Consider the following 27,641-nt stretch of genomic DNA (forward strand, 5'->3'; position numbering starts at 1 on the left):
TATGTGACTTAGGGTCATGATTCTTTTTGTATTAGATAGCTTATTTAACACAGATTTAGGATCTCTGCTTAATTCTCTGATTATTAACTCAATACCTGCCATAAGGACTCTTTAGCCATGGATTGCCACATTTGTTTTTATTAACAGAATTTTTAAACGCAGAAAGTTTTTTTTGGGTGCCGGGTCGAACCCGTGTCTCCTGGCCCCTAATTGCACCAACTCGTGACAATTGTCGAGTACCAATCAAATATCTGTATCCAAATTTAATGACAATTATGTTGTGAAATAAAAAAATATCTTGCTTAGTTGACATTAAACGTACTTATAGATTTGTCAGGAAATCTTGACATGAGATTAAAGCTGTGTCAGTTCTGCGTTACATTTATAGTGTTTCGTGGTCATGTCTTAAATCGAGTTTAGCTGGACATGTTTCGGGCTAATTCGTAGCTCTTCATCCCAGGAGCATCGCGACTCAGCGGCTGCCGCACACGCGCACTACGCGCCACTGCTCTGCTCGCGCGACCCGACGAAACTAACACCAGCGTACAACTACCCGCATTTTCATCGTCATTTTTATTGCCACTGTCAAATTTGAAACATGTCGAGCTAAGCTCGATTTAAGACGTGAGTTATCCGGTACATTATCATTTAATATGAGTGAGTTTCACGGTAGTTTCATGTACAAAATTGCAAATCAAATCGTTTAAAAAAATTACAGGTAGGTATCTATTTAGCATTAATGATCTTGGGAAACCTTAGATTTGAAATTGTTCGATATAGCGCCATCTATAGTTCATCTGCTGAACTAGATAGCTTGCTAATTAATAAAAATGATCGATGCCCGTTGACATTCATGCAACTCATTAGTTAAAAAATAAAACACAAAATGTGGTGGCGCTAGTATCGCGCATCAATATAAATAAGTTTGTTTGTCTCGCTGTTCCATTGCAATCGGCTTCGAAGTAAAAACTCCAAAAAACTGCAACCGATCTCTCATTTTAGGCATCCAACTTTACAGAAATGAATAGTGAAAATGTGCATGGATCACAAAATAATCGAATAAACAAACAAAATAAAATCAACTACAAGTACAAACGCCACAGTGAACACATAACAATAACCCACCTTCATAGTAAACACATAACAGTAGTGTAACACGTTCAAATAGGCCGATCTTCAACCTACGTACAGTCAGCAGATAAAATCACATTTCGGCGCAACAGACATCCGGTGATGGAGATAAGGACACGTGTGTTATAGCCTGTACGTGGTCCTGAGGGAAGAAAAAAAGGAAAGAAAGATTTTTGTCAATGGTTACTGGGCTTCTGAAAGTGGGTGAGATTTAACGATATGTGCTCGCAGAGACAAAGTGACAGTGAACTGACACGAGGTAGGCTTTCTGTCGTACTTATTCATATATTTAAAAATATTTTATAACTAATTAATTAAATAAATATCACGGGACACTTAATACCAATTGTCCTAGTTCGAAAGTAAGCTATAGGCAACGGTTCAAACAATACAATACAAATACTCTTTATAGCTCACCACAAATCAGTACAAAATTATTTAAATTGACACAAATTTAGTGGGGTTGTACTTAAATACATATTAAACACCCACGACTCGAGAACAAACATGCGTTTTTTATATAAATTGTTATCTCCCCGAACGGCGATCGATCCTGAACTAAAAAAAAATTAAGCACTCTGGTAGCTTAGCACACTGACTAAATACGAGTATATGATACTAGCCGTTAGTCCACATAGAATTCGGTTTTCACTATCCCGCGGGAATTATGGAATTTTCCGGGATAAAAACAATCCTTATGTCCTTCCCCGGAATCCAAACTGTATACCGAATTTCGTTTCGTGTGCTATCTGCCTACCCCATTTGGGAATACAGACGTGATGTGTGTGTGTGTGTGTGTGTGAATTTCATCTAAATCGGTTCAGCGGTGTATGCGTGATGAAGTAACAAACAAACAAATAATCAAACAAACAAACAGACTTACAAACTTTCGCATTTACTATATTGGTGGGATAGTGAGTAAGAAATGTAAATCGCTCGTTTCATTCGATCTTTGACTAGGTACACAAGCTACGGCAACACCCGTAACGACACTAACACAATGACCATTGAACAGTTTTCCCTCAAGGTTGAAATCATTGATCAAAAATTGTATAAACAACGAACTAAAATCAGTTTCTGTGTAATTCATCTATCCTCAGTATGAAACTATGTCACTGCTAAGCAAACTTCTACCCTAACCCATAAATTATACAGTTCGTTTCAGTCTGCATGTCGTAAGCTTCATAACTTCAACACCTATGGCATCCAGCCAAAACTGTCCAACGCAAGTTAACACAAAAAGTAATAAAGCAAAAAAAACGACCAAGCACTGACGTAGATTTAATGCCCGCGAAAAACGAAATTAAATAACATAACAAAATTAAAAGGCCGTCTGAAAAGATCCGGGAAATTCAACATGGCCGTTCGGGATTCGGGGGTGTTCGGGGGTGGTGCGAAAGAGAGCGCGTGGGGGGAAAGGGACGATGCGCTATGCCGGTCACGTAGGCGACGGAGGCTCGCGCGTGCCCGACATTCTAATGTTGCCAACCGTACACACACCTACACAAACCTACGTACGCACACGCTAATGTCAAACAACTAAACACTTTCCTAACACACACTTAGCTCCTGTGTGTGCGTAAAAATACATAAACTTCCCGGTAAATAAGACTCGGATAAACTCGAGCTTCTATATTAAATTCTGTCGGGTTTTTCGGTGATGAAGCTGGCGATGGGAAATCGTATTTTCCTTTTTATAGATGGAAATGGAATTTTTTGCGACTGTAGATTATTTACGTGCTGCTTTTTTGTTTCCGTGGAATAAATTAGGAAGCGATAGCCCCTGGGATGTCTCGGGCCAGCCTTTTGGGCGTTCGTAAGGTCAAAGGATTGAAGTGTTGCTTACTGAAAGCCAAGTTGGTACATGTATAAAACAGTGAGGCAGCAAAAATGTTTCAGTTCGCATTGATTGGCATTTCTATTTCACTATTATTTTCACTGAAATTCTTCTTACTAAGAACACACATGCAAACAGAAACATACACAATATATGTGTGTGTGCTATGCTGGTTTCTGTACGGGATCGGATCAGGAATAAGATACGTAGAAGAACGAGGGTCACCGACATTAGCCAAGCGAATTAGCTCGTTAAAGGGCCATATAGGACGGAGAACAGATGGCCATTGGGGCCAAAAAGTTCTCGAATGGAGACCGCGGATCGGCAAGCGCAGCGTAGGACGTCCACCAACGAGATGGAGATGGATGGGATCTGATTAAAGCCACAGGGCCGCGAAGGATGCGGGATGCACCAACCATAGCAACTAGAAGTCTACGGATGCCTATAGTAGGTTGATCTATCTATGGTCTCTCATGCAGAGGGTCGTGGGTGCCAGTCCGGATTTTTGAGTTTTTCGGAATTCATCGATGTTGTCATTTCACATGTTGATGAAATGTTATGAATTGACAACTTCGACTAACAAAAGAGACGCAACGTTAGAACTAAACACAATGCTCTTATCAGACCATCCACGTCACAACTCGACCATAAACGCGAACCGTCGACAAATTTATCGACCATACTCATAAAGTCCCCAAGACCTTTCCCAGAAACGACCACCATTGTTACACCATTCACATGCGCAGACGCACTGCGGATACACACCACTTGAATCGGTAATATGGTCCCACAATATTTGATAAGTTTATTTATATGAGTATTTGCATACTGGAAAGTCTGTGAAAGTTGCATTTGGATATTGGTTAACTTCCTTAATTAAAATGACATGCCTTCTTATTATGAGGGGTATATAATGTGACCAGCAGTGGGACGTATATAGGCTGGATTGATGATGCTAATGATAACGGGTGAAAACCAGAATTTATAAAAAAATTACATATAAGCGCAATAAATGTATTTAATAACCTCCCCGTCCAACTTAAAACTCTGGAAGGCAATCAGTTCAGTAGCCTGGTCACTCTACAGTTTTTTTGGAAAATTCTATATAAGGCTAATTTTTTTGTATGCGGCTTTACGTGTAATTTTAAGAACCTATATTTTCGAATCCACCAAAATTTGGTTCCGGAAGATGGTAAAAAAAAATTACCTTAAAATACGAGTAGGTATTTTTTTTGAGCTAAAATGTTATCAGTAAATGTACTGTCAAAATATGTTTGAATAATTCAGTTTTGAGACCCGTAAGCTGAATCCACCAATATATCTAACAGGAAATTTAAAAAAAAAACCACTTAAGTGATTATTTCGTATACGTCTAATTTGTATTAGGAGAAAAATAAAAAAAATATTTTTTAAGTCACATATTATATTATCAAGACATATTATCACATATTAACAAAAGAATCATTGTAAATTATGTATTTTGTTAAACCGATATAAAATTAGCACCAAAAATAAGTACAAAGAGTCTCCAGGTACGCTAAACAGACACACTTAATTAAACCTTAACTATACTTACCTTATAAGCCACTATCGTAACTAATTTTTAATTTTCAAAATATGAAGCCTGTTTTTAAGTTTCTTTAAAAAAATAAGTGGATTTTACATGTGTTACAAAGAACATAAATTAAACTAATAAATTAAGATTTTTACAGAATTATTAAAGATTATTTTTTATAAAATTTTACTGTCTCGGTGATAAATTTTGGTGGATTATTGAAGAATATATTCGCTAATTACCTGACCTAATTTTTAATGCATAAAAATGCTTAGGTATTTGAATTAATGTTGATTTTACTTAGAGCGAAGGTGTTAGGTGACTGGAGTACTGATACAAATGAAAAAAACTGGCTGATAGAGAATGTGTTCTACAATTCAAAAGATTTTTTTGAATTTGATGGTAGGTAATGAATAATGTTGTAAAAATATATAGTTCTTTTTAGTAGTTAGTAATTTTATTTTATTTGACTGTGAATTTTGATTTCATTGTTAAATATCGTGCTAGTTATTACTTTATTATGTTTTAAAACAATATCATTAATTAATTATCACAGCATATGCACTAACACGTAGATGTAATAAAGAATAGTAACTATTTTATGGAATCTTACATATTCTGAAACAAAGATATATATTTTTTACTTTTATTTACTATAGAGTTGGTTCTAGGAACCTATAGGTAGGTGTAGGTTGGGTTTTTCTGATCTACTGTTGATGCACCGCCTGCTGTAAACTAGTCCTTCCTTCTTTCTGTAAAAAGGTTGCCTGGAAGAGATCGCTCTTAAGCGATAAGGCCGCCTATTGTTTACCTTGTAATTTTCTCTGTGTACCTGTTTTCTGTATCGCTCACTATTTCTGGTGTACAATAAAGAGTAATTGTATTGTATTGTATGAAAAATACGAATGTTTGTTCTCGGATCTTGGGTGTTTAATATGTACTTAAGTATGTATCTATCTATATAATTATATTTACCCATAACACAAGCTTTGCTAAGCTTACTTTGGGACTAGGTCAATTGGTGGGAATTGTCCCGTGATATTTATTTATTATTTATTATATAAATATTGTACGTACGCCCTAATGGGGTAACGTTTGGAATTGTAATATTATGTAATCTTTTGAACATAGTTTGTCAATAAATACATTCTATTTTATAAAAAAAAGATATAAAGACATCGATTGAGCACCGCAGTGTCATACCACTGGAACGATTTTACTGTAATAATGTAAACAAGAACTTAATCTTGCGCTCGCTTCTAGTAAATAAATCGGAGACAAAGGTTAACTATGAACAGTCGTCACGTGTAGAGTTATGAATGAAATGTTATCTGCATCGCATAGCAGGTGGCTACATGCGCAGGAGTTGAAGTTTACGGCCGGCACTGTAACGTTATCGATTCATCTTGGTGGAAATCTTGCTTAATTAGCTATCGCGTTTTAAAAAAAATACATTCGAAAAAAAAACAAAGTTGATTACAATTTATTTTTAAAATCTATAATGGCATGAAAAATTATTGAGTTAATAATTAATTGTGTCAATGTAATAATATGGCATTTGACAACTCCTGAATTTGGCTGATTCTACTATAGACTACAAATTGTTATGATAATTATGATAATATAGATGTGCAGTCGAATAAGCTGATTCATGTCATGTACCAGGGTAGAACCCTCATTAGGTATTTAATCCGAGTGCATCTTTGAAATATAGGTATCAATTAATTAGAAGAAATTGTTTTGTTACAACAGGACTCGTTTATTGATCTTACTTGTGATCGCAAGTTACCAGCGTTTCTATTTCATAAAGACTATTATTTTACCACTCGAAGTTACATTTATATTAAGTAGGTATATTAATGTCTGATCTCTTGGCAGGTAGAAATGACGGGCAGCAGTATATTCGACTACATCCACCAAGCTGATCACGCTGAGATCGCAGAGCAGCTGGGGTTGTCCCTCGCGGGTCGGTCGGGGGCTGGACTGAACAGCCCTGCGTCAGGCAGCGAAGAGGGCAGCCAGCACGGAACTAACAACCCTGATGGTAAGTTAACAGTAGCTAGGGTAGTCACAAGCGGGGCGTTTGCGAAATGACTAACAAGGCCGATGATAAGTCGAACAATAGGAACTAACTAGGGTAGCTACTTGCGGAGCGTTCGTAGAAGGATTTACAACCCTAATGATACGTTGCACAATAGCAGCTAGAGTAGTCACTTGCGGGGCGTACACAGCCAGACGAATAACAATGATATTAAATGAAACAACGGGTTGTCTTTGCGTACGAATGCACCAAGATTTAGGGCTGCGTCAGGTAACAAAGAGAATAGCCCAGGTGGACTCACAAGCCTTCCTTGTGGTAAGTCATATAGGTAACAGTTAGTGATGTTGACTTTCGAAGTCTCGAAGGTCGAGCTGGGGCCGGACAGAACAATTCTGCATCTTAATAACCCGACTAATAACCCTAATAAATAGGTCCCTTGGGAGTATGTAAGTATGCCGTGACTTGTATATTATATTTAGATACTTTGAATGAATCATGGGTAAAAGGTAATCATGGTCTTCCCATAACAAGCATTATACGACCCATGCGGCAAAGGAAAGCGAACAGAAATTTTACAGTTTTGGTTATTCGCCTCGCCACAACTGAGATCGCATTGCAAAAATGGTCACATAAGGAACTATTTCATTTGACTCAATAATCATTCATTTCATTAGATTTAGATGTAGGTGAATTGTGTAGCTTTAATTGGTCACAATAATTTTCTGTCAATTTTCTTGCAAAAACTGTACGATATGTACTTAATTCAGATGAAAGTCTACTTTATAAAGATTTTTTTCTTTCACTACAAAAAGCTTAAGCAGCCCAACAAAGAAAGTATCACCGTTATACGAGAGGTCCAAATCCGTGTAAAACGGTCGTTTTTTCCAAACGTTTCAAAATTCAATTACCGATTCTTTATTTTTGAGTTCGTCGACACGACGACGGTAAAGCTCCTATAACTCCTTACACTATGTCGAATCGTTGAATGGTATTAATAATAAGTATAGTACACTTTAAATTGAATTATCTTCACGGATGTTGACGCCTCATGAAATGGTCTATGGGGTGTCTATATCGCGCCATGATTAATTTTTCTTACCGTTATGGGAGAAAATTGATTCTGCGTTGTACGCATTTCGTTCCTAAGGGAATCTGTCAAACTTTCTAAATTTGTCGTTTTTTTTTCTTATCGTCTCGATCATACGCACAATTTTTTTGTTTGCAAGTTGATACTTCTCAATAATTAGTTCTATTTATATTTTTTCTTCTTCCAATCTGCTACTTACCCAACTATTGATTGGAGAATATAAAGAAATTGATAATTATTTTTACGGGGATTTTCTTCGTCAGTTCATCGGTATTTGTGACTTGCACTAACCTGTTAGGCGTGACATTTGCTTTAACAGTTTTTAGTGATTACAATATTTATTATATTTATTAGGTACTTAGGTGAATGTAGAGTGTAATTCATTACCTTTAACGAGCGCCCTATATTTCGACGCGAATATAAACTTTGCTTAACCAGTCATGCTCAAAAGTTCAAAAAGTCATGCAGATATTATCTTAACGTCTGTATCTTTGCGTAACTCTTATTATCAGTTTACAATTGAAAAATTGTTAATTTACTGTAGTATGCTACCCTACTCAATGCAAAGATCTATCACAGATTGCCGATTCCTTTTTCTAACAAAACTATCTATATTATCTATCTTACCGATCACGTTAGGTAGGTAAGAACGGATGCATCGTTCTTAAATTAAGTTCTATGTGTTTAAAACTTAAATTTGTATATTTGATTCGATTTCTTAAATCTTAAGTTGCCCACTTCAATTAAAACCACAGATAAGCAAAAAGTGGAACGGAATAATTTCTACAATAACTCCTACTGCTTCGCCTCAGCGGCCACGCACTTTTTGCCGTATCATATCTCCCAGAAAAAACGGCTTTTCTTATGGTTTCTATGATAAAGTCATTGAAATTGTGCCTTAAATTAGGTTCTCTTTAGATGTAGGAAGTAATAGTAAAGTTTAGGGCACATCGATACCCTCTTTACCTTTGCTCCCTGTTTCATAACTCTGTTCAGTAGGTACCTGATGCTGTTATATGATAAATAATCATGGTGCCATCTCTGTTTATATTATTTGATTCTACAGAGTATCACGGACATCTGACTGGATAGAGAGTGATGGAACGGGTACAAATTCTTATATTTGCTACGAGTATCCGATCGGGGATTTGGTTAAAACTTTGAAATGAATGACATTTTATCTCTGTGTTTTTGGACTACGTTTAGAAATAGTATGAACTCTTGAATGTCTACGGATATTATAAAAATCATTAACCTCATAATTAAACCAATCTGCCAATTACAATCAGTATCAGTAAAATAAAAAAGCCCGTAACTAAACGACCCATTTTTACCAACCTCAAAAAACTCCCGTTGATTTTTTAAGCCTTCTAATTTCCTAACATGAAGGGCTTTCAATTTACTAGATGTGTTCGTAAAAAGGTTGAGAAAAGGGTGAAAAAATCAATCAGGAACGAATGATGTGACAGCAGGCATTGTCAAGAGACGGCCGTGGTGAAACGTGGTACCACGGATTTGGTTGTCAGTATTGTCAGCTGATGACCGTGATGCTGTTGAGGTTTCTAAACTTGGGATTGAGGAGATAATTTAAAAATATTTTGATTAAATCGACGAATTGAATCTTTGGATCGTTTGCTGATTGAAAACTTTAACTGCAGAGAAATTAGATAAAGAGGAGGTGTGTAAAGTTAGGTAGATTATAAAGAATTTAGTGAATTGGGATGTTCTGAGAAGACTTAAATCATTAGATGTATTTGATAAGAGATTTAGGCCGTGACCTTTTAATGACTTCCCAAAGTTATACTTACCGTCTACATGTAGATGCTTATAGCCTTAACATCTCCGCAGCCCCTTCAACAATCAACAAACTCTTCATCTTTATGATCATGATGCATGCAACTGCGTTGAAATATCGCCCTGGTACATCTTTTTATTCTGTTTTCTGTTAATTTCATGTGTTTTTATGTGCAATAAAGAGTTTTACAATACAGTACAATATTGGGAGCTTATTAAAGATAACCACGGTCTACAACCCGTAACAAATATATCTAATTGAGCACGTTATTGCATCACATACACTTGTCCAATATGGCCAAGTTTCGAAATGCACATCATCAATTTTGATCCAACAACAGTTATATATAAATAATCTGAAAGGATTATAGTCAGTTGTTAAAAAGCTAGAAAAAATAATCACAGGTTCTATACAAAAGTGCAACGTTTTTTGGACACGCAATGTGACACCTGCTAACCGCAAGGTCGCGAATTGACAATTGTTCTGTATTGAGTCACGCTATATCGTTACGTATTTGGTACAAAGGTGATTCAACTACTTAGCAACAACGAAACATTAGGAGAACGTCACACAGAATGCATAGAAGCACCAACAGAATACGGTACAAATATCGTGTTCACCATTAAAACTATTTTTATTTATTTTTATAACTAAAACTTGGCAATGCCTATTATCGAAGAGAAAAACAATTATTGCATAGAAATTACTGGACACTTCAAAAAGTGACCAATGGCCAGAGTAAAGAAAACGTAATACCAAAAATGTGGAAAATAGAGCGGACAGGATATATTACTATATAAGTAGGTGTGCGAAATCCCAATATTTTAAGTCTGGAGACATGACTGTGATTTTGCATGGGGAAATTAATGAAATTGCTTTAATGTCATAATATCATAGGTATATAAACTAAGCATGAAACAAAACATTTACCTACAGAACAACTAAATTATTGATTAAAAACAAAAAATAGATATCTTTAAAAATGACCGTCGACGGCATAGTTCCCAGGCGGAGACAGGCAGCCTTTCCGTGTTTAATGGCTATCCTCAAACGTTAACGGAAATAGCTGCCTGCCTTAGGTCGTCTTTACTTTTTGCATGAAGACTGCGATGTAATTTTTGGGGATTCCGTAGTTGTCAATAAAGAACGACTGATTACTTTGAAACCCGGTTATTCATCATGAATCTATTACGATTACAGGTGAAACTAATTACTAGAGAAAACTTTTTCACTTCTTGACTGTACCTATTTTAAAACGCCTTTAGTATGTCAAATCCTTAAGCAATCCATTTAGCACTTACGACGTTTTCGCGCCCGCGACACATTGTCCGGTAAAATGAGGAATTCCTCGGTTGTAACTTTAGATTAAGCGGTTGCTTTTTGCGCTTTCGATTTGTGATTAGTTTGCAAGAAAAAACTACTGGAAATAGATCACTGATCAGTTTCTATTGGTTAAATATAGCTATGATCGATCGGGTTGTCCAAAAAACGTTAGGAGTTTTGGTGGTAAACTTTTGGAATCTTAGGTAAAGCTTTGGAAATCAATTAAATGGTGAAACGGTTACGTCGTAGAACAAATTAAGTGGAACCATCCGTCAATCAGATAAGGTAGATAAATATACTAATTGAAATCGCCATTCCAATTCAAGGATTCTGTGTTAAGATATTCTACTATTAGGTACTGTATTCGCTTATTTCTATGTTTAAAGATGAATGCGATTGAGCTAGTTTACTTTTTTCACCGTACCTTTTAGGTAGGTACTTATGGGACAAATAAAATTGTTGACAATATATTTTTGATTTATGTTACTGCTCGACGATCTTTAGCATTAATTTTTATATCTTGCTAATAGTGTAATTTAAGTGTTGGTTAAGCCTTGGATTGTTTTCATCGGCTTCTTGTTAATCCATTATTTTAATTTCCCTACGCTATAATTATAATGAACAAATAAATAATGGCACATTGCTTTATAAATTACAACTCACAAAAGATAATAACCGAAAATTTCATGAAACTCCTCCAAATACAATTGCAGTTAAATTTCAGTTAGCTTTCCATATTAAATATCATCGAAATGAGTCCAATCACTCAGTAGCTACAATACCACATAGATACACATATTAACTTAACACTGTTTTGCGAGACTATGTGTTCTTCACTACCAATATAATCTTTAGAAAAACATGTCATCAACATACACTTCTTAATCCTCTGTCCATTTGTCAACAGTGTCGGCGATAATGAGTTTAGCAGCCAGTGGTGGACTCTACCGAGGAATGGACCGAGCTTTCTGCATACGGATGAAGAGCACCCTCACAAAACGAGGATGCCACTTCAAGTCCTCAGGATATCGGGTAAGAAGTTAACACAGAAGTGAAAGCTGAAGTATTAGTAGACGAAGAGGATGGTTGACTTGAGAATAGGACAAAGGAAAATCTGCATTTCCCTAAAAATACTCTTATCTAAAATGTTTACAATTATTAACAAAATAATGTCAGCCATTGTACAAAGTTTTACCAATAGTAAAATAGATAAACTTGTTTTGCACCTCCGTAAAGTAGAACGGTCAAGCTATGCAAGTGCATGCATTGAATATTTGTAAACATACAGTTAATTTTCCCTACTCATACAAAATTCTCCGGACACCTCTCTCCGAGGCATCCTTTACACACGTGTCTGGAGTATTATTAATAGTAGCAGTGGTTTTGATTGTGGGGTTTAGTTGCATTTGAGTTATTTATTTTTACTAACCAAGCAGAAGGAGAGCGGGAAAATTAACTGCTCGACTATAAATATTCAACGCAGGTGCAGCTATTTGCATAGCTTGACCGCACGACTTTGCGGAGGAGCAAATCAAGTTAATCTATTTTATTTTAAACATTATTTAGGCATTACGCAAGGTAATGCCTAAATCTATACAATATTTTACCAAAAATACTCATACGCTGCTGTGATGGTGATGAGGTCCCAGGTAAAGAGTAAGACAGTCGGTGAAATGACCGACACCCTTACGACAATTTTTAATGATTCATGGTGAATTACATTAGACTTATTAAATAAAGTCTACATGCCGTAGCAATTATATCTTAGCCCTTTCAGGTGGCAACGTATCTACAATGACCTATCTTTTTATCTTATAAAATAAAAAAGATAATTTTGTCATTACCAAATTTGTTATGAACAAACAAATCATACCATCCTTTTCGTTTTATTTGTACTTCAGTCGGTACGCTACTGAATTAATAATTCCTTAGGATATCAATATTATTTATGAACTCGATGATAAAGATGAAGGAAACGAGGAACCTTATCTTACATTTCACTTGAGTCATTAGCGTGAATTTGTGTATTTTTCTTATCAAGAATTTAAAGGAAGATGCTGAATTTTCGTTTTCGATCTAGGTTGGGAGGCGTGAAGAACCGGCGAGAGGAGAGGGTGGGAATTGGCGGGTGGGTATCTTGAAGGAAACAGGAAGATTGTTTACAGATTATTTCGTGAGATTTGTAATTAGCATAATTGTGTGTAAGCTATCATTTACTTAATGAGGTTAAGCGAAGTTTGGCGTCAGGAACTCGGTAAGCTGGTAAATGTCATGGTAAATTTTTTATGTTATTTTTGCGATCTAGGATGCCGGTAGATTTTATTGATTACTGCTAATCATGTATTTAGATGACATAGGTACTTTTGATGGGTACTCGTCCTTTGCATAAAGATTTTTTTTGTATGTAGTTCTTTTATTTTAATAAATAGAAGAAACTAGAACCATAAATCGTTCGTTGTACTTAAGTAAAATTAAGTAATAAGATTACAGATTGAGTTTTAAGTCGTGAATTGATAAACAGGTTTTCCAATATGTTCGTAAGCTTAACATGGAGCAATAGTTTTAATTGAAATTAATGTACCCTTTTTTATATTCAAATAAATAACGTTAATTCCCACTTAGTATCATCTATGGTCGACCTAGTCAGCTCATAATTAGTAGTGCTAATTGTTAGTTAAGTCAATCCCACTAATATAATAAATGCGAAAGTTTGTAAGTCTGTTTGTTTGTTTGTTACTTCAAATTCGGTATACATATAGCTTGCGTCCCGCAAAAGGACATCCCATAGTTGCCGCGGTGTAGTGAAAACCGAATTCTACGCGGACGGAGTCGCAGGTAATGGCTACTTGTTCTATAAAATAAAAAGTAGTACCTGGTACAAATAAGTTTTGAAATTTGGATTTAATGTCGAAAGCTTTTAACATAGTAAATCTATGAAATCCGACCATTTTCTCACGCCTAACGACCGCGCCAACTTTATTTCCCCGTTTATTCCTATAAATGAAATAATACGGCCACTTTATCGTAGCAAGATCACAAATATTATTGGTTAAAATTATTGCTTGGGGAGGGGGTGCCGCAAGGCACGCTACTAGGACCATAATTTTTGCTCTAAGTCGGTGTTACTCCATAAAATGCGATTATATCTAACGGTCCGCGAATTCCTTACCTACTACATAAAACTCTGTAATAGATTGTTTTCGGGGTGTAAATTTTATAACCGTTTTGTGGCTGCTTCCTCTTGGCAACAAAGGGGGTAATTTTGTAAAATGAAAATGTCATTTGATGGCTGTTATTTTACTTTCGCAGAATGACTTCACTTTTTTAATGTAGGTACTCGCGCACTTTTCTACTGAGAAGTTAATAGAAATCATACATATTCATTTCAGAAATAAATAAGATATAGGTACTTACCAAAATCTATTGCATTATTTTTTTATCAAAATTTTCTGGCATTTTAACACGAAGCACCACAACCCTTACCACAGAAGGCAGTTCAGAACCAATTTCTAATCGGCTTGTACAATCAGACGCAAGTAAAGTAATTAGGAATCCTCAATAAATGTTAGCCTTTGGCACTTACGGGACCCATAAACGCCATAATTGCTGTCGAAGCGGTGTATGTCCCATTAAGATTGCGATAAACTCGAATTATGGATGTAAGTTGCAGATTAGAAGGCTTAATAGACACTGTTGTTCGCTCTTTACTGCTGAATTCACCTGAGGATGGAAATTTCGCTTAGATTTTGCTAACACTTACTTAATTTAAGTTGGGAGATTAACTATAAGTATTTGATTGGTTTTTTGGAGTCTTTTTTTTGTAATTTTTATTTCAACTCCAAATTTGTTACTTTTACGGGTATCCCGTGAAACCATATCGAAAATACAAACTGAGACAAAAAACTCCAAAAAACCAATTATAATTTGATTGCTTAGTAGCGACATCTCTTGTCTGGGTGAGCGGTTGGTTCCGAAAAAGTGTGACGTCTGTCGGACGCCACATAGATGTCGCTAGTGCTGCTGCTTAAGTAGCAAAGTAGAAATAAGCAACCTGAGATATGTATGCATAGGAAAAATTCGTGGTGTAAGGGTTATAGCACGCAGCACGGATTGCTGAGGACCTGGGTTCGATTCCCAGTGCTGGTCTTTTTTTCTGGTTTTTCTGTGCATCCATGTCTCAGTTTGTATTTTCGATATAAGTATTTGATTTTATTTACCTTTATTTGCGTCTTGGAAAAAAATCTGTAGAGTAAAAAACACGCGCACGCATATATATAAACTTCCGTATATTTATACCTAATAGTTATTGGTGGGATTTTTATTAACTGTTTCATTGCATACCGACAAGATTAATAAAAGAAAATGTTACGATTTTGTTTTCTGTAAATAATTGTTGAAAATAAAATAACCGACGACAGCATGCACACCATGATAAAAAAATTGTTAAAAACTTGCGACATGTTTTAGATGGCTCAAGTAAAGTCATCTAGAAGTTTTAACAAGGTTTTTATCACCACAGATGCCGTAGAAGTAATTTAAAGTCTGAAATTTGTTTAAGACAACTTTGTTATTACTACGTGTAGGTACGAGAAATAGTTTTGTTCAGTTTTGAGAGAGGTATTTGTGAGAGGAGAGGTATTTGAGAGGATATTAAGAGTAAAGTGTATAAACTAATAACGTAGAAATATTGGTAAATACATGGCCGAGATATTTTAGACTAGCTTTTGCCCGCAGCTTCGCTCGCGCAGAATTAGTATGTAGTATAAAACTTTTTTGATCCCACGGGAACCATACATTATTTCGGGATAAAAAGTAGCATTTATGTTAGTCCAGGGTATATATTACCTGTGTGCCGAATTTCATGCAAATCCGTTCAGTAGTTTTTGCGTAAAAGAGTAACGAACAAACAAACTTTCACGTTTATAATATTAGTTAGAGTAAGTTAACCTGTAAAGTACCTACTCGCTTCGCATATTATGTAAATCATTAGATCCGGTAGTTGAATCGAAATTCCGGGATTTTACTAAATTAATAATAAAAAATATAAAAAAATAATATTTAAAAAAATGGCCAAGTGCGAGACGGACTCGTGCACGAAGGGTTCCGTTCCATTATCTATACAACATTTAGACATTAGCAAAAAAAAGATAAAAAAACAAGTTTGTTGTATTTAATTATTTATTTTTAAAGTGATTATACAACTAAATATTCTGAGAATAATAAATCGTAAAGTCTAAAGTTCAAGCGTCTACCTGTTGCCGTTATTAATATCGAGCAAAAAACGGCGAAAATATTGATTTTATTCTGTTTTTAGTATTTATTGTTATAGCGGCCACAGTAATACATAATCTGTGAAAATTTCAAGTGCCTAGCTATTACGGCTCAAGAGATAGAGCCCTGTGACAGACGGACGGACAGACAGACAGGCAGACAGACAGACCGGCAGTGCAGTCTCAATAATAGGGTCCCTTTGAGAACGGAACCGTAAAAATACAACGTGGTCTTCATTTACGATTACGATTACAATTAATTGGAAAAAGAAAAATTTCTGTCAAATTTCATCTGGCGCATTTTCCTTTACAATGACGATCTTTTCGAAAGCGCTGTCAATATAAAAAAGAGATGTAACACAACTCTTTGTCGCTTGGTTACAGAATTAGATTTTAGTTCCTTCGTTGTTAGTTCTAACCATCTCTTTCTCTTCTTTCCAGGTAGTCCTCCTCCTCTGCCGTCTCCGCCCACAGTACACATTCTCCCACAGCAGGAAGTCACCGCCAGCACTGCTAGGGATGGTGGCATTAGCCATCGCGCTACCACCACCGTCAGTCCATGAGATCAGACTGGAGTCTGATATGTTCGTGACCAGGATCAACTTTGACTTCACCGTCGCGCACTGCGAGCCCAGGTATTTGAAAAGTAGGGAAATGGAAACTGGTCGAGTGTCATAGAAAATTCTAGAATCAGACGGATTACAAATCGGTTTTAGAATAGTATGGAATCATCTCTTCTTCTGGATGTCGTAAAAAGCGACTATAGACCTGATATGGGAGTGGGCGGCAGCATTCTCTTTAGCCATCTACGAACTCTAGACTCCTGCACTGGCCCTATCCAATTCAAGAGGAAACCACCACACCATTTTTCCAAGAAAGTCGCCGTGAAGGTTATCCTGAAACGACGATCACGAGCACTCTGATTAAAGTTACTTAGAAGAGAAATAAGAATTAAACGTTAAGCCGTATAATTCTAAGTTCTCTTCTCTTAAAATTATAACTTGGGAATCGTCGGACTACTTAGTTTTGGCTGCAAAACCTTGTACCCAGGGTCTTAGAACACAAAAAATGTGTTTTAAAAAAATACCGAAACTGGTCGACTGTTCCCGGCTTTGAATCATAAGTTGTGATCAAAATTGGTAATTCCGTCAGTGGTTTTAACCGCTATTTATTTGGTATTACGATTAACAGTTTAGTGGTTCAGTTACTTATCTATATCATGTAACAAGTACAGCATATCAAGTGGATCTACCATGGTAAACAGACGTGTAAAAAATACCACTTACCTACGCACCGACTGAATCATCAGTATAACCCCTAAAACATTGTAAAACCTGAGATCGATGACTTGTCTTTTGGTATTCAAATCTTATGAAGAATCTTGAATTTTAGAAAGGCTTGAGATTTCTGACAGTCTAATTCATCAAACCATGAGTCCTAGAAAACTCAAATTTATAATTTATAGTAGACAAAATAGTATAAAGAGGGTTTAATTCCCATGGGTGAGGAAATTTTGTTAATAAGGCTAAGTTGAAGTTGAATAACGATATACTTTTAGAAAATGAATATGATAAATAGGTTAGAGTTTTTACCATTTTTGGTGATGTAGCGATTGGAACATATGATAAATATGATGTATTTCATGTAGGATTTGATACATCGTTTTATTTTACTCAGCAGAGTAAACGAGCTGCTGGGATACACGGCAGAGGAGATGACCGGAAAGAATCTGTATGCACTCTGTCACGGCGAGGACGCTAACAAGCTGAGGAAATGCCATGTAGATTGTAAGTATACATTAATAATTATCATGATTACAGGTTCTTGCGTCTTTTAAAATCTAGTATCTTGTACTCATGCTAAGACTCCTTCATGAAAAGAATAAAAAGCTGGAGGCCTAAATCTGCATTGGACTTAAACCATCAGCGGTTCCAGGCTAATAAAATATTAGTTTTGTCAATGGGAATCCATAATGATGGGGATGAAAGGATAACAACACATATAAAGTACTATTGTACTGTCACCAGCACCATTATCTGACATAACAAGGCGTGCATAAATATATTCTATTTCTAGGAACGATCGGACGTGTCAGATATTATTGCACGCTCCGCTGTGGCAGATATTATAATGCTGATGATTGTACAAAATTATTAACAGTTTAGAGCAATCGTAGATTATAGCAAAATCAACACACAAACTGTAACAGTTTTTAGTTATTCACAGTCACTTTAGATGCAGGTACGTCAAAATATTGGAATTTCATACGGTCTACGTTCCGTGGCAAATATGTCTGTCAACTGTACGTTAAGATAAAACAGAATTTAAAATAATTCTACGCATATGACAATGAATATTGTTCTATCAACGCCATTATTCCTTTTAAGAAGGGTTTCCCGCTTGACACAAATTTAAATTTTGTGATCTAACTCGGGATTTGAATTAAATGTTAGGAAAATAAACTTTTATTTTTGTGGTATCAGGAAGTGAGGATTAAGAAGTAATTAATATTAAAAGAGAATTTAATAGGCACTCAATAGAAAACGGTTGACCACACACCATCCTTGGCTCTATAAGTCCTGTATTCATTAACCTTGCCTCATCAATCCAATCGTAACGATCGACCCAATAATGTGGTGAAATCCTTGTGTTGTAACGCATTTCGTATTCAGGAGGGACGGTAGAAAACCATGTCAAGACGGCACTCAAGGCGTAGCGTTAACAGGAAAATTTACGACCCGCGTGTTAGAAAATTTGTAACTAGGATTTGTGTTTCTCAATATCAATAAGTAGGATTCTTTACATTTTGTGCCAAATCGTTAAGAATGGAAAACATTCAGAATTTTGCTTGTGTAGGATTTTCGGGGGTGATTCTACGCGTAACGTCAAAAATATCATTAGTCTTTATCTCCCACTGAAATGTAATTTGAGTCTCCTCGCTTTATTATTTCAGTCACATGGCCTATTTCTATGTAAAGAGGAAATATGCATTCAAATAATGTAATATTACCCTCATATGCGGAGGTTATTACATTTTTGACGCTTTCGTCAGAACGCACAATGAACGACGCAAGTTTTTTATCAGCTTAGAAATATTTAGCTCTATCTATATGACTCTTAAAGCTTTAAAAATAAGGTCTACTTGATATTTTTGTTGCTGGTTGTAGAGTCTAGCTAGGACGGTATATGCCGGCTGTCTTTGTCGTTTGTGTTTTGAATAATAATTTTTATGCCAGCATTTTGGTTTCCTCTCTCCGAGCCTTCGTGGGAAACGTCAGCCTTAATGTCCTTTGAGATAGCTATTGTTGCTTGTGTTTTGGTTATGGTATCCTGTAGAACCTCAAAGCGAATATATTTAGGTTTCTTTTGTTTTTGCTAACGTCTTTGAAAATATAAACCTCAAGTTTAACTACGTACATGAAAGGTGGAATTTATTTTAAAATTTATTACTACTGAATCAGTGTTTATAGATCTTATTTCTGGGCACAAGCCTGAACGTTTTGCTTATAATGTTTCGATACAATTTAAAATACGATTATTTTTTAAATGCTTTCACAAAGTTTTTAGTTTATTTTAGAAATACAGATAATGGTTTCTGTCGAATTTGTTGTGAAGTCAAACATACCAAAATGATCTTCTCAGTTTACGAGTACTTCGCTACTTTCATGATTATAGTGTCACGTTTAATTAAATTCCAAATTATTTCGATTATTGTTAGTTTAGCCGCCATTTTGACCATAACACCAAAATGGCCGTTCTAAATCCCGATCACGTCAACAATTTTAACGTGGTTTTTCTCTAACTCCTAAGCTGTTGATAGCTTTACGATAGCGTTTAAAACATACAATACGTATGTATATACGCATGTATACATGCCGGTCAGATGTGGACGTATGTGGCTCTGAATACCAATTGTTTTATTACCATAAAAGTCCGTCTGTTTGCTAGAAAGCGGGTAATTTGGTTACCAATGTACGTTGCTCGATTGTTGATGGCGGCCATCACAGTTTTATTCGGTTGTAAATTAATGTTGAAGACTTCCGTCATTTTTTAGTAATGTGCCTTTTGTTTTTTGACCAACGCCTGTACAATGACGCATTCAATTTTAAAATATTTTCTGACAACCTTTGCAATATCTAGGCTAGTTTTCCTATGAAATGTTAGTAGTCCGTTAGTAAGATTATAAGGAAGTCATTATCATCGGCCTATCTTAGTCCACTGCTGGACATAGGCCTCTCCAATTGCACGCCACTGAGCACGATCCTCGGCCACTCTTATCCAGTTCTTGCCAGCCACCTTGCGAAGATCATCGCTCCACCTAGTCTGAGGGCGTCCCTCGCCACGCTTGCCGATTCGCGGTCTCCAACTCAAGAACTCGTTCACCCCAGCGGTTACCGGTTCTTTTGCTGAAATGGCCGGCCACTTCAGCTTGCTTATATGGTAAGCTATGTCGATGACTTTAGTTCTCTGAAAAATAATAAGAAAATATTGGCCACGTACCCATTTTTTCTTTTGTTTATTAAACAAAAACATGATTAGGATATAACCAGTTAAAGTTCCGCGTAACATTAAGCTATACGACACTTCTTAGCAAGGTGTTAGGTCACGGGCCCTCCCGAACTTTGACCAGCTTCATCTTCATATTTTTTTTATTGGCAAAAGAGAATCCAATACAATTATGTCCAATATTTTTTTGATAATCTTACTGGCGGACTTAAGGAGTACAGTTTTTTTACTCGGGAAACTACCCAATGCACAAAAAAAAACGAAATGAAACCGCACCCAAAAACAATGGTTATGAATGGATTAAGAAACACCAAACCGCATACATAGGACAATTTGACAGTCAAAACATAAAATCAAAACGATGTTAAGACAATCAATCGTTGTCTTGGCCTGCGCCCAAAGGCATTCGTAATTATAAAGCTCACAATACACAATGCATGGAGTTAACCAAAAATCGGCCGAACCTTAATGAATCACGTACAACAATACACGTGTCGCGATGCCTTTAGCTTTGTTCGACGGATTGAATATAATGCGATTGCATTTAAAAATTGCGTCACTAATACTCAAGGTCGCGCTGATATGGGTTGAGCATTTTGATAACAATATCAACATTATAAAATTAATGCTGTTTGCTGGAAGCCTAAGTACCTTTGCACAGTGCTTCTTTTTAAGCGTGCGTCGTCGCGCGTTTTAGGATACGTACCGTACCCACTATGCGGTTTGAGCGCGCCGTCTCTTTTTCAAACGATACTTTGAAAAGGGACGGCACCACGTAGCCTTATAAACACGCGTTGAGCCAATATCTTCTTTGTTCTAGTAATAAACAAGGGCCAAGTGTTAACACACTATTACCGGGTGATGAACAAGCTCGGCGGCTACACCTGGATGCAGACCTGCGCTACTGTCGTATGCTCCTCGAAGAACGCTGAAGAACAGAACATCATTTGTGTGAATTATGTCATCAGGTAAGATTACAACGCTTCAGGAGTAGGTAACTTCTGACTTATATTATAGCTATAATGTTTTAAACTTTCGTGATTTTTACTCATGGTGGTACTTTACTTAGCGTTGTGAATTCGTGTTGCGCTATTGGCATAAAGTCAAAGTCAAAGTCAAAGTCAAAATATCTTTATTCAATTTAGGCTATAACAAGCACTTATGAATGTCAAAAAATATCTACCACCGGTTCTGAAAAACCTCTGTTGAGAAGAATCCGGCAAGAAACTCAACGAGGTGTATATTTTTTTTAAAACAGATTTACAATATTATTAAATGATAATGTATACATCACAAGTATTTAACACAACTTTATTTTTAACACAGTAGGTTCGCTATTTGAAGGGATCGCTAATGCGAATCGGAATTATTTCCAAATATCCCTGTCCATGGTATAATCATTAATTTTATAATACGCCTTAGATATTAATGTCTTCTTGACAATAGATCTGAATTTTGTATCCGTTTCATTTATAATATTTTTTGGAATTTTATTATAAAAACGTATGCAATTTCCCAGAAAAGACTTTTTGGTTTTAGCCAGTCTGTAAGATGGAACTTTAAGCTTCCCTGTGTTTCTAGTAGCCTTTGGCTTATCGACGTTAGTGGGAAAATCACATATGTTCTTCCTAACATACATGATTATTTCAAAAACATAAAGATCGCTCATGCTAGAAAGAGAAAGTACATCTCTTTTGTACACGCAAATATTTCGGTGAATATACCGAGTGAAGTGCCAGCATCATATAAATATCATAAACGGGACAGGTATCACGCTAAGCACACGAGTAATAATAACTCTAGTGCGGGTAGTTCGAGATACGAGTCCAGGTACTATTTGTGATGCAGTGCGGGTAGTTCGAAGGACTCGCTCTGCTAAGCACAGTGTACTCGTGACGACGGCCACTGTAATGTGGTCGAAACGTCGATGTAATGATAGTCGTCAATGAATACTGCTTCATGTCAAGCTTGGGTGCGAATGAGTGTTACCTGAGGATAGTTTTTTAAAGCTTACAACTCTAGTGTTTTGTCTCTTAAATTGAATGAGAAAATAAAACAAAACACTAATATTAGACTAATATGCTTCGAGAAACTGGGCCCTGCAAACTTTTGCGCGTGATAGTGATCGGTTGGAGCAATTGCCATATTTGTCTAATTTCTGTCTAGAAAATATCACAGAGAATATCAAAAATGAAGCCGATAAAAAATAATATGCCTGACTTGCTGTACACTAACTTGCAGTACGCAACTGATCTGATGCTTAAAATATCTGATACGACTCTATTTCTGAGACCATTAGGACGTGTCAGATATTTATGAACAGCGCTGTGGCAGATATTATTAATAATATGCAGGTGGAAGACCCATAAAATAATTTAAGTTCAAATTTCAAGTTAAATATGTAAATGTTTGGTTGCGTAATGAAACTGAGTAATTCCCTTTGTCTTTGCACTCTTCTGATTGACAAGTTGCTGATGACACATCAGCTGCTTCACCGATGACTAATTTTCCTTTCGCGGTTAAATTAGAAAGCTTTTCCAAGGATTTCTTTAGTGAAGTCATTTCATTTGAATTTGGCATCCTCGACTTCAAAACCATATACCTTGTGATGTCCACACGTTTTGGTGATTGTTATACAGATTTCAATAGAACACTAATGTATTTTTCACTTACAGCGGACGCGAATACCCTAACACTGTCATGGACTGCTGCCAAATGGAGGAAAGCGTGCAGGGCGTGAAAAGAGAAGAGACTACGGGAGACCCCGAGAACGGCCCACCAGACGCTGACAACTCTGGCAACCCCCCGCCCCCTTCCAGGCACCCCGCTGAGAGAACCGAAGCCTCCAATAATGCGGAATCAGCTTCAACAGCCCCTGGACCAACTTCGGACGTCACGCACCTCACTAGACTCAGCGACTCCCAACCGTTACCACTCCACACTAACCCAGAGAGAACGTCCCCCATGCCAGCCAGAAGAATGAAAAAGAGAAAACATACGGACTGCGACGATGATGAAAGAGACGAGGATAGACGGAAGAGTTCATCGAACCCTGGCGCAGCGATATCCCCAGCCGAAAGAGACATGAACAAAACAAACTTATCTATCCCTGAGGGATCTACAGACGCGACTTCTGTTAGAGACCTAGAAAACGCCATGTCGAAGCATCTACCAGCTTTAGATGGCAAGGAAATTTCCCACAGGCCGACTGACTTTTCCACGGACGCGTTGCTAAAACAGCAGCAACAGAAATCCACGATACAGTGGATAGGAACACAAAACCACCACATAAACCATCTGAACAGACAGATTCCTGGTAACCATACTTCGACGCCGGCGTCTGCTTTGCTAAGGCAATTATACGCTAATAGAGAAAGTGTAATTCGAAGCAATTTCTTAGGAGACGGTAGAACTGGGGGGTATTACTCAAGTGATGGTCAGTCGGGACCGTTGCCTACTCCTCCGGGAAGCGAAGGTTCAGGTTATGGTGAACAGCTAGGTCATAAAGGTACGGACATTGGGTCGCTTGCTTATGGAGGGTACGCGGACTACCATTCAGCGATGACCCCTCCTGGCTCTGTTTCTCCTAGAGACAAGCAGCAGTACGCTTTGTCCTATGACAACAGTGCTTACTCCGAGGCATTGAGACACTCGTATTTAGGTGAAGCGCCGCTACCTTTAAAACCTCAGGCGTATTCAGCGGTCCCCGGCGCGTTAGATTATACATCGACTCTGGATCAGTCCCAGTTCTTCCATCCTCCTTCCTCTTTCCATCTGTACCATCCGCAAGCCCACTCTGCCCATGCCCACGCCCACCAACCGGACAAATCAGCCCCCCCTAACACGAATTGGTACTCGTCCGGTTCGTAGCCAAATAGACAATAGTTGGGTATAGCTTTTGTAAGCGGTTGAGTTGTGTTCAATAGTTTGTTCAAATTGTGGGTTGTTGATTGGTTGTTAAGTTTAATTTTTTTTTTGTTATAGTTGTCTCTTTAATCCGCAAGTTGTTTGTTTATACATGACAGACTGTAAATAGATTTAAATTGTAACATCGCAAAATTGTATACGGATATTGTAATGTCAAATTGGTAATGAACTCGGTTAATACTCAAAGCTCGACTAGTTTTTTTTTAATGACCCCAGTAAGTAATACTCTAAATGTAAGATAAATTGTGCCAAAAACAGGTGCTGAGCACTTTACGACGCATTTAAGGATACATTCCAAACAGTTCTTAATCCAATAATTTAGGATGTTTTGTTACTTTGTCATTGTTAATTTTAGAGCGAACGCTGTACTTTTTACAGCTGAAGCTCATAGCGACAAGGTTCTTGAGATCTTAGCTAGGATTGAACATCTGAGAGCGAAATAGCTTATTGCATATCATTTTAAATTAAGTGTCTAGTTAATGCTTCTGTAAATTATTGTACCATAATTAAACGACTGTACTTAGGCGATAATGTACGACTCTAAATGTACATTTTAGATTCTAAGCATTGTATATTATTTTAATTCGAAATAAGATTTCATTGTACATACTACCTATACTTACTATATCATTTTAGGGTAAGCGTTTAGTATTTTCCGTTTGACAGTGCTCAAATTTCGTTAAGATCTTCGTTTAAGTTTTATTATTATTGGAAAAACAAAGCAATACTAAATTTAAAAATTGAACAGCAAACTTTAGCATAGTTTAGCTGAAAATCCATTACAAAGTCATAGCTATACCACGCGGCATATAAATCTGCCTAAAAGTTAATTACTTAATACTCAGTTTTGACGCATTTCTGAGATACATTTTTTATGCGACGTCTTTACGTTACTCCCGGATTGTGTTCGAATAGTGCCTAGTGCCTATTCAATTATTGGAATTATACCTTTATAGTTTTTGTGGTACTAGTCGGGGCAATGAACTTTTAGGCAAAGTTAGGCGGCGGAGGGTATACCAACATTGCAGCTTATATGTGTTGTGCTGTCATCTATTGGCAAGTAGCATTAAATTCAAAGCTTGGTTTGCAAAATCCTAAATTTCCTTCTGTGTAAAAAAGCAGAATATCCAATATCTAAAATTTATCGATGGAGTATTACATGTCCTTTTCTAATTAAATTAATGTGAAAGAGACTGCAAATGTAAACATTTTTTTTTATATATCATGTTAGTGTCATATTGCTGGGCAAAGACCGCTTCTATCTTCAACCATCACAAATAATCACAATTAATTAAATTGACATGACAATCAGTGATTAATACTCAAGCACATTCCAGATTTTTGAAACCAAATAGTTATTTTCTTATTTTGTAATAAAAAATAGATAATTATTTAATTAATAGATGTAACAGTTATAAATAAAATTGGTAATATTTATGCTATTATTAACAGTGCAATACGAATGACAAGAGTTATTCTTTCGATTTTTATACTGCTTCGTTAATATATCGTAATTTAAGATAATTATCGTAATATTGTATCAAAGTTGTAATTTACATGAATTTGGCTTGTGATTCGATTGTTTTCAGTTATACCTCGACTTAAGCCTCTTCTCATGTACATTTTTATTTTTTATTTTAATCTTAACATGAACAAAAATGGAGGATTTTATTTCTCTGAATAAATCATTAAGATTTTTAAAAAATCTTTATTATTTACCCATCTAACATATTTCCAAACAGTGGCAGCAGAAAATATAGACCCCGTTATCAAGCACAAATTACTAATATGTAGTTATCAAGTGGGCAGTTTGATGGCTACCTAACAATATATACAATACAATACAATACAATACAAATATTATTCTTTATTGATCACCAAAAACAGTAGGTACATTATGTCGCTAAAGTCGAACTTTCAAGTTGACAGAACTAGAATTATTGTTTTTTGTGACATGCAAACGATTATCCACTTAAGGGTGGTAGACCACATGGGTGTCCCTTGTTTTACCGACAAACTTTACATCGAATATCATTTCATCGAAAACGTTTCATGGAAAATTTAGATGGAATTTTGTTTCGTGACCAGTTCATTCCAATTTTTATTCCTTCATAGAAAAACTGTTGTTAGGAATATTATTTGGCAGATAATTCGTTTTGCAACAATTTTAAATGACAGAATTACAAAACAAGCTTTTATACTACTTAATACGAGAGCGAAAGCGACGGTACGATACGAACTTCGAGTTTCGTAGTAGCCTAGCAGATTTTGGCATGACATTGTAACGGTTTAAAAATTTTGGAAGTAAGACGACGTGTTACAAATCAACCACTATCTACATCACCACCAATTACCAACAATGCCATATTTTATTTATTATCGAAGTCCGTGTCGTGCGGTCCCTCTGACACTTATACTATTTAACACGAGAGCGAGAGGGACGGTACGATACGAACTTCGAGTTTCGAATTTCGTAGTAGCCCTGCTGCCTCGTCTTGATTAATCGATGCCCAAAAAACACCCGTGTTTACTAAACATGCAAATGCTCCATTCAGTCAGTGTTCGTCTCCGTGGAGACTGAATGAGCATTTGCATGTTTAGTACAGAAGTACTAAGGACGCATAAGAAGCCAGAGGTTGGTTGGTGTTATCAAAGAATAAGTAATTTGTATTATCAAAAAAAAAGTTGGTTCTTTTACTTATTCTGTGGTTTGGATATAAGGCAAAAAGCGAAAAACTCATGAAAACGGTGGAAAACGTGCTTACACACCATGTTTTTTTTTTCTCACAGACACTACAAGGGAAATCGCTGTTATTCAAATCGAAAAATTAGACGTTTTTCCTCATTTTTCTACTGCGACATCATTCATAACGATGTACTAGGGCACCATAAATACAAAGCGGCTCGAATAATACTCCCATTCATAAAATAATAAATTGTCACGTCATTGTTCGTGTCAAATGTACCAAGGTAACATGAGTTTTAAGGTGGTTTATAATGCAATCTCAGTAAACGTAACGCAACATTGTTATGTTGAATGTACCAGGGTGATATGAACGCTGGGCGGTATTGCATTGTGCAGTATACTGCCGACTATGACGTAACCCTGCGATACCGAATGTACCAGGAGCGGAGGAAAAGAAGAAGGCTTTATAAACATTTTAGGTTA

At 36.4% G+C, this 27,641-nt stretch overlaps 1 protein-coding gene across 10 annotated transcripts in view; it reads left to right on the forward strand.

Annotated features, from left to right (window-relative positions):
- Window positions 1-26,147, forward strand: part of trh (PAS domain-containing protein trachealess) — a 270,673-nt gene extending 244,526 nt beyond the window's left edge. For 8 of the 10 annotated variants that reach the window (XM_074103417.1, XM_074103416.1, XM_074103421.1 and 5 more), the window contains 6 exons: window positions 6,402-6,567; window positions 11,677-11,801; window positions 16,481-16,674; window positions 17,717-17,826; window positions 21,366-21,513; window positions 23,221-26,147. In XM_074103417.1, coding sequence (XP_073959518.1) covers window positions 6,402-6,567; window positions 11,677-11,801; window positions 16,481-16,674; window positions 17,717-17,826; window positions 21,366-21,513; window positions 23,221-24,415 — 1,938 coding nt within the window. In that variant the 3' untranslated portion in view covers window positions 24,416-26,147. The remainder of the gene's footprint in view (window positions 1-6,401; window positions 6,568-11,676; window positions 11,802-16,480; window positions 16,675-17,716; window positions 17,827-21,365; window positions 21,514-23,220) is intronic. The other 2 variants (XM_074103420.1, XM_074103422.1) reach the window with 1 other exon arrangement.
- Window positions 26,148-27,641: the final 1,494 nt, after the last annotated feature.

The sequence above is a fragment of the Choristoneura fumiferana genome, chromosome 20 (genome assembly GCF_025370935.1).
Source record: "Choristoneura fumiferana chromosome 20, NRCan_CFum_1, whole genome shotgun sequence".
Lineage (NCBI taxonomy): Eukaryota > Metazoa > Arthropoda > Insecta > Lepidoptera > Tortricidae > Choristoneura > Choristoneura fumiferana.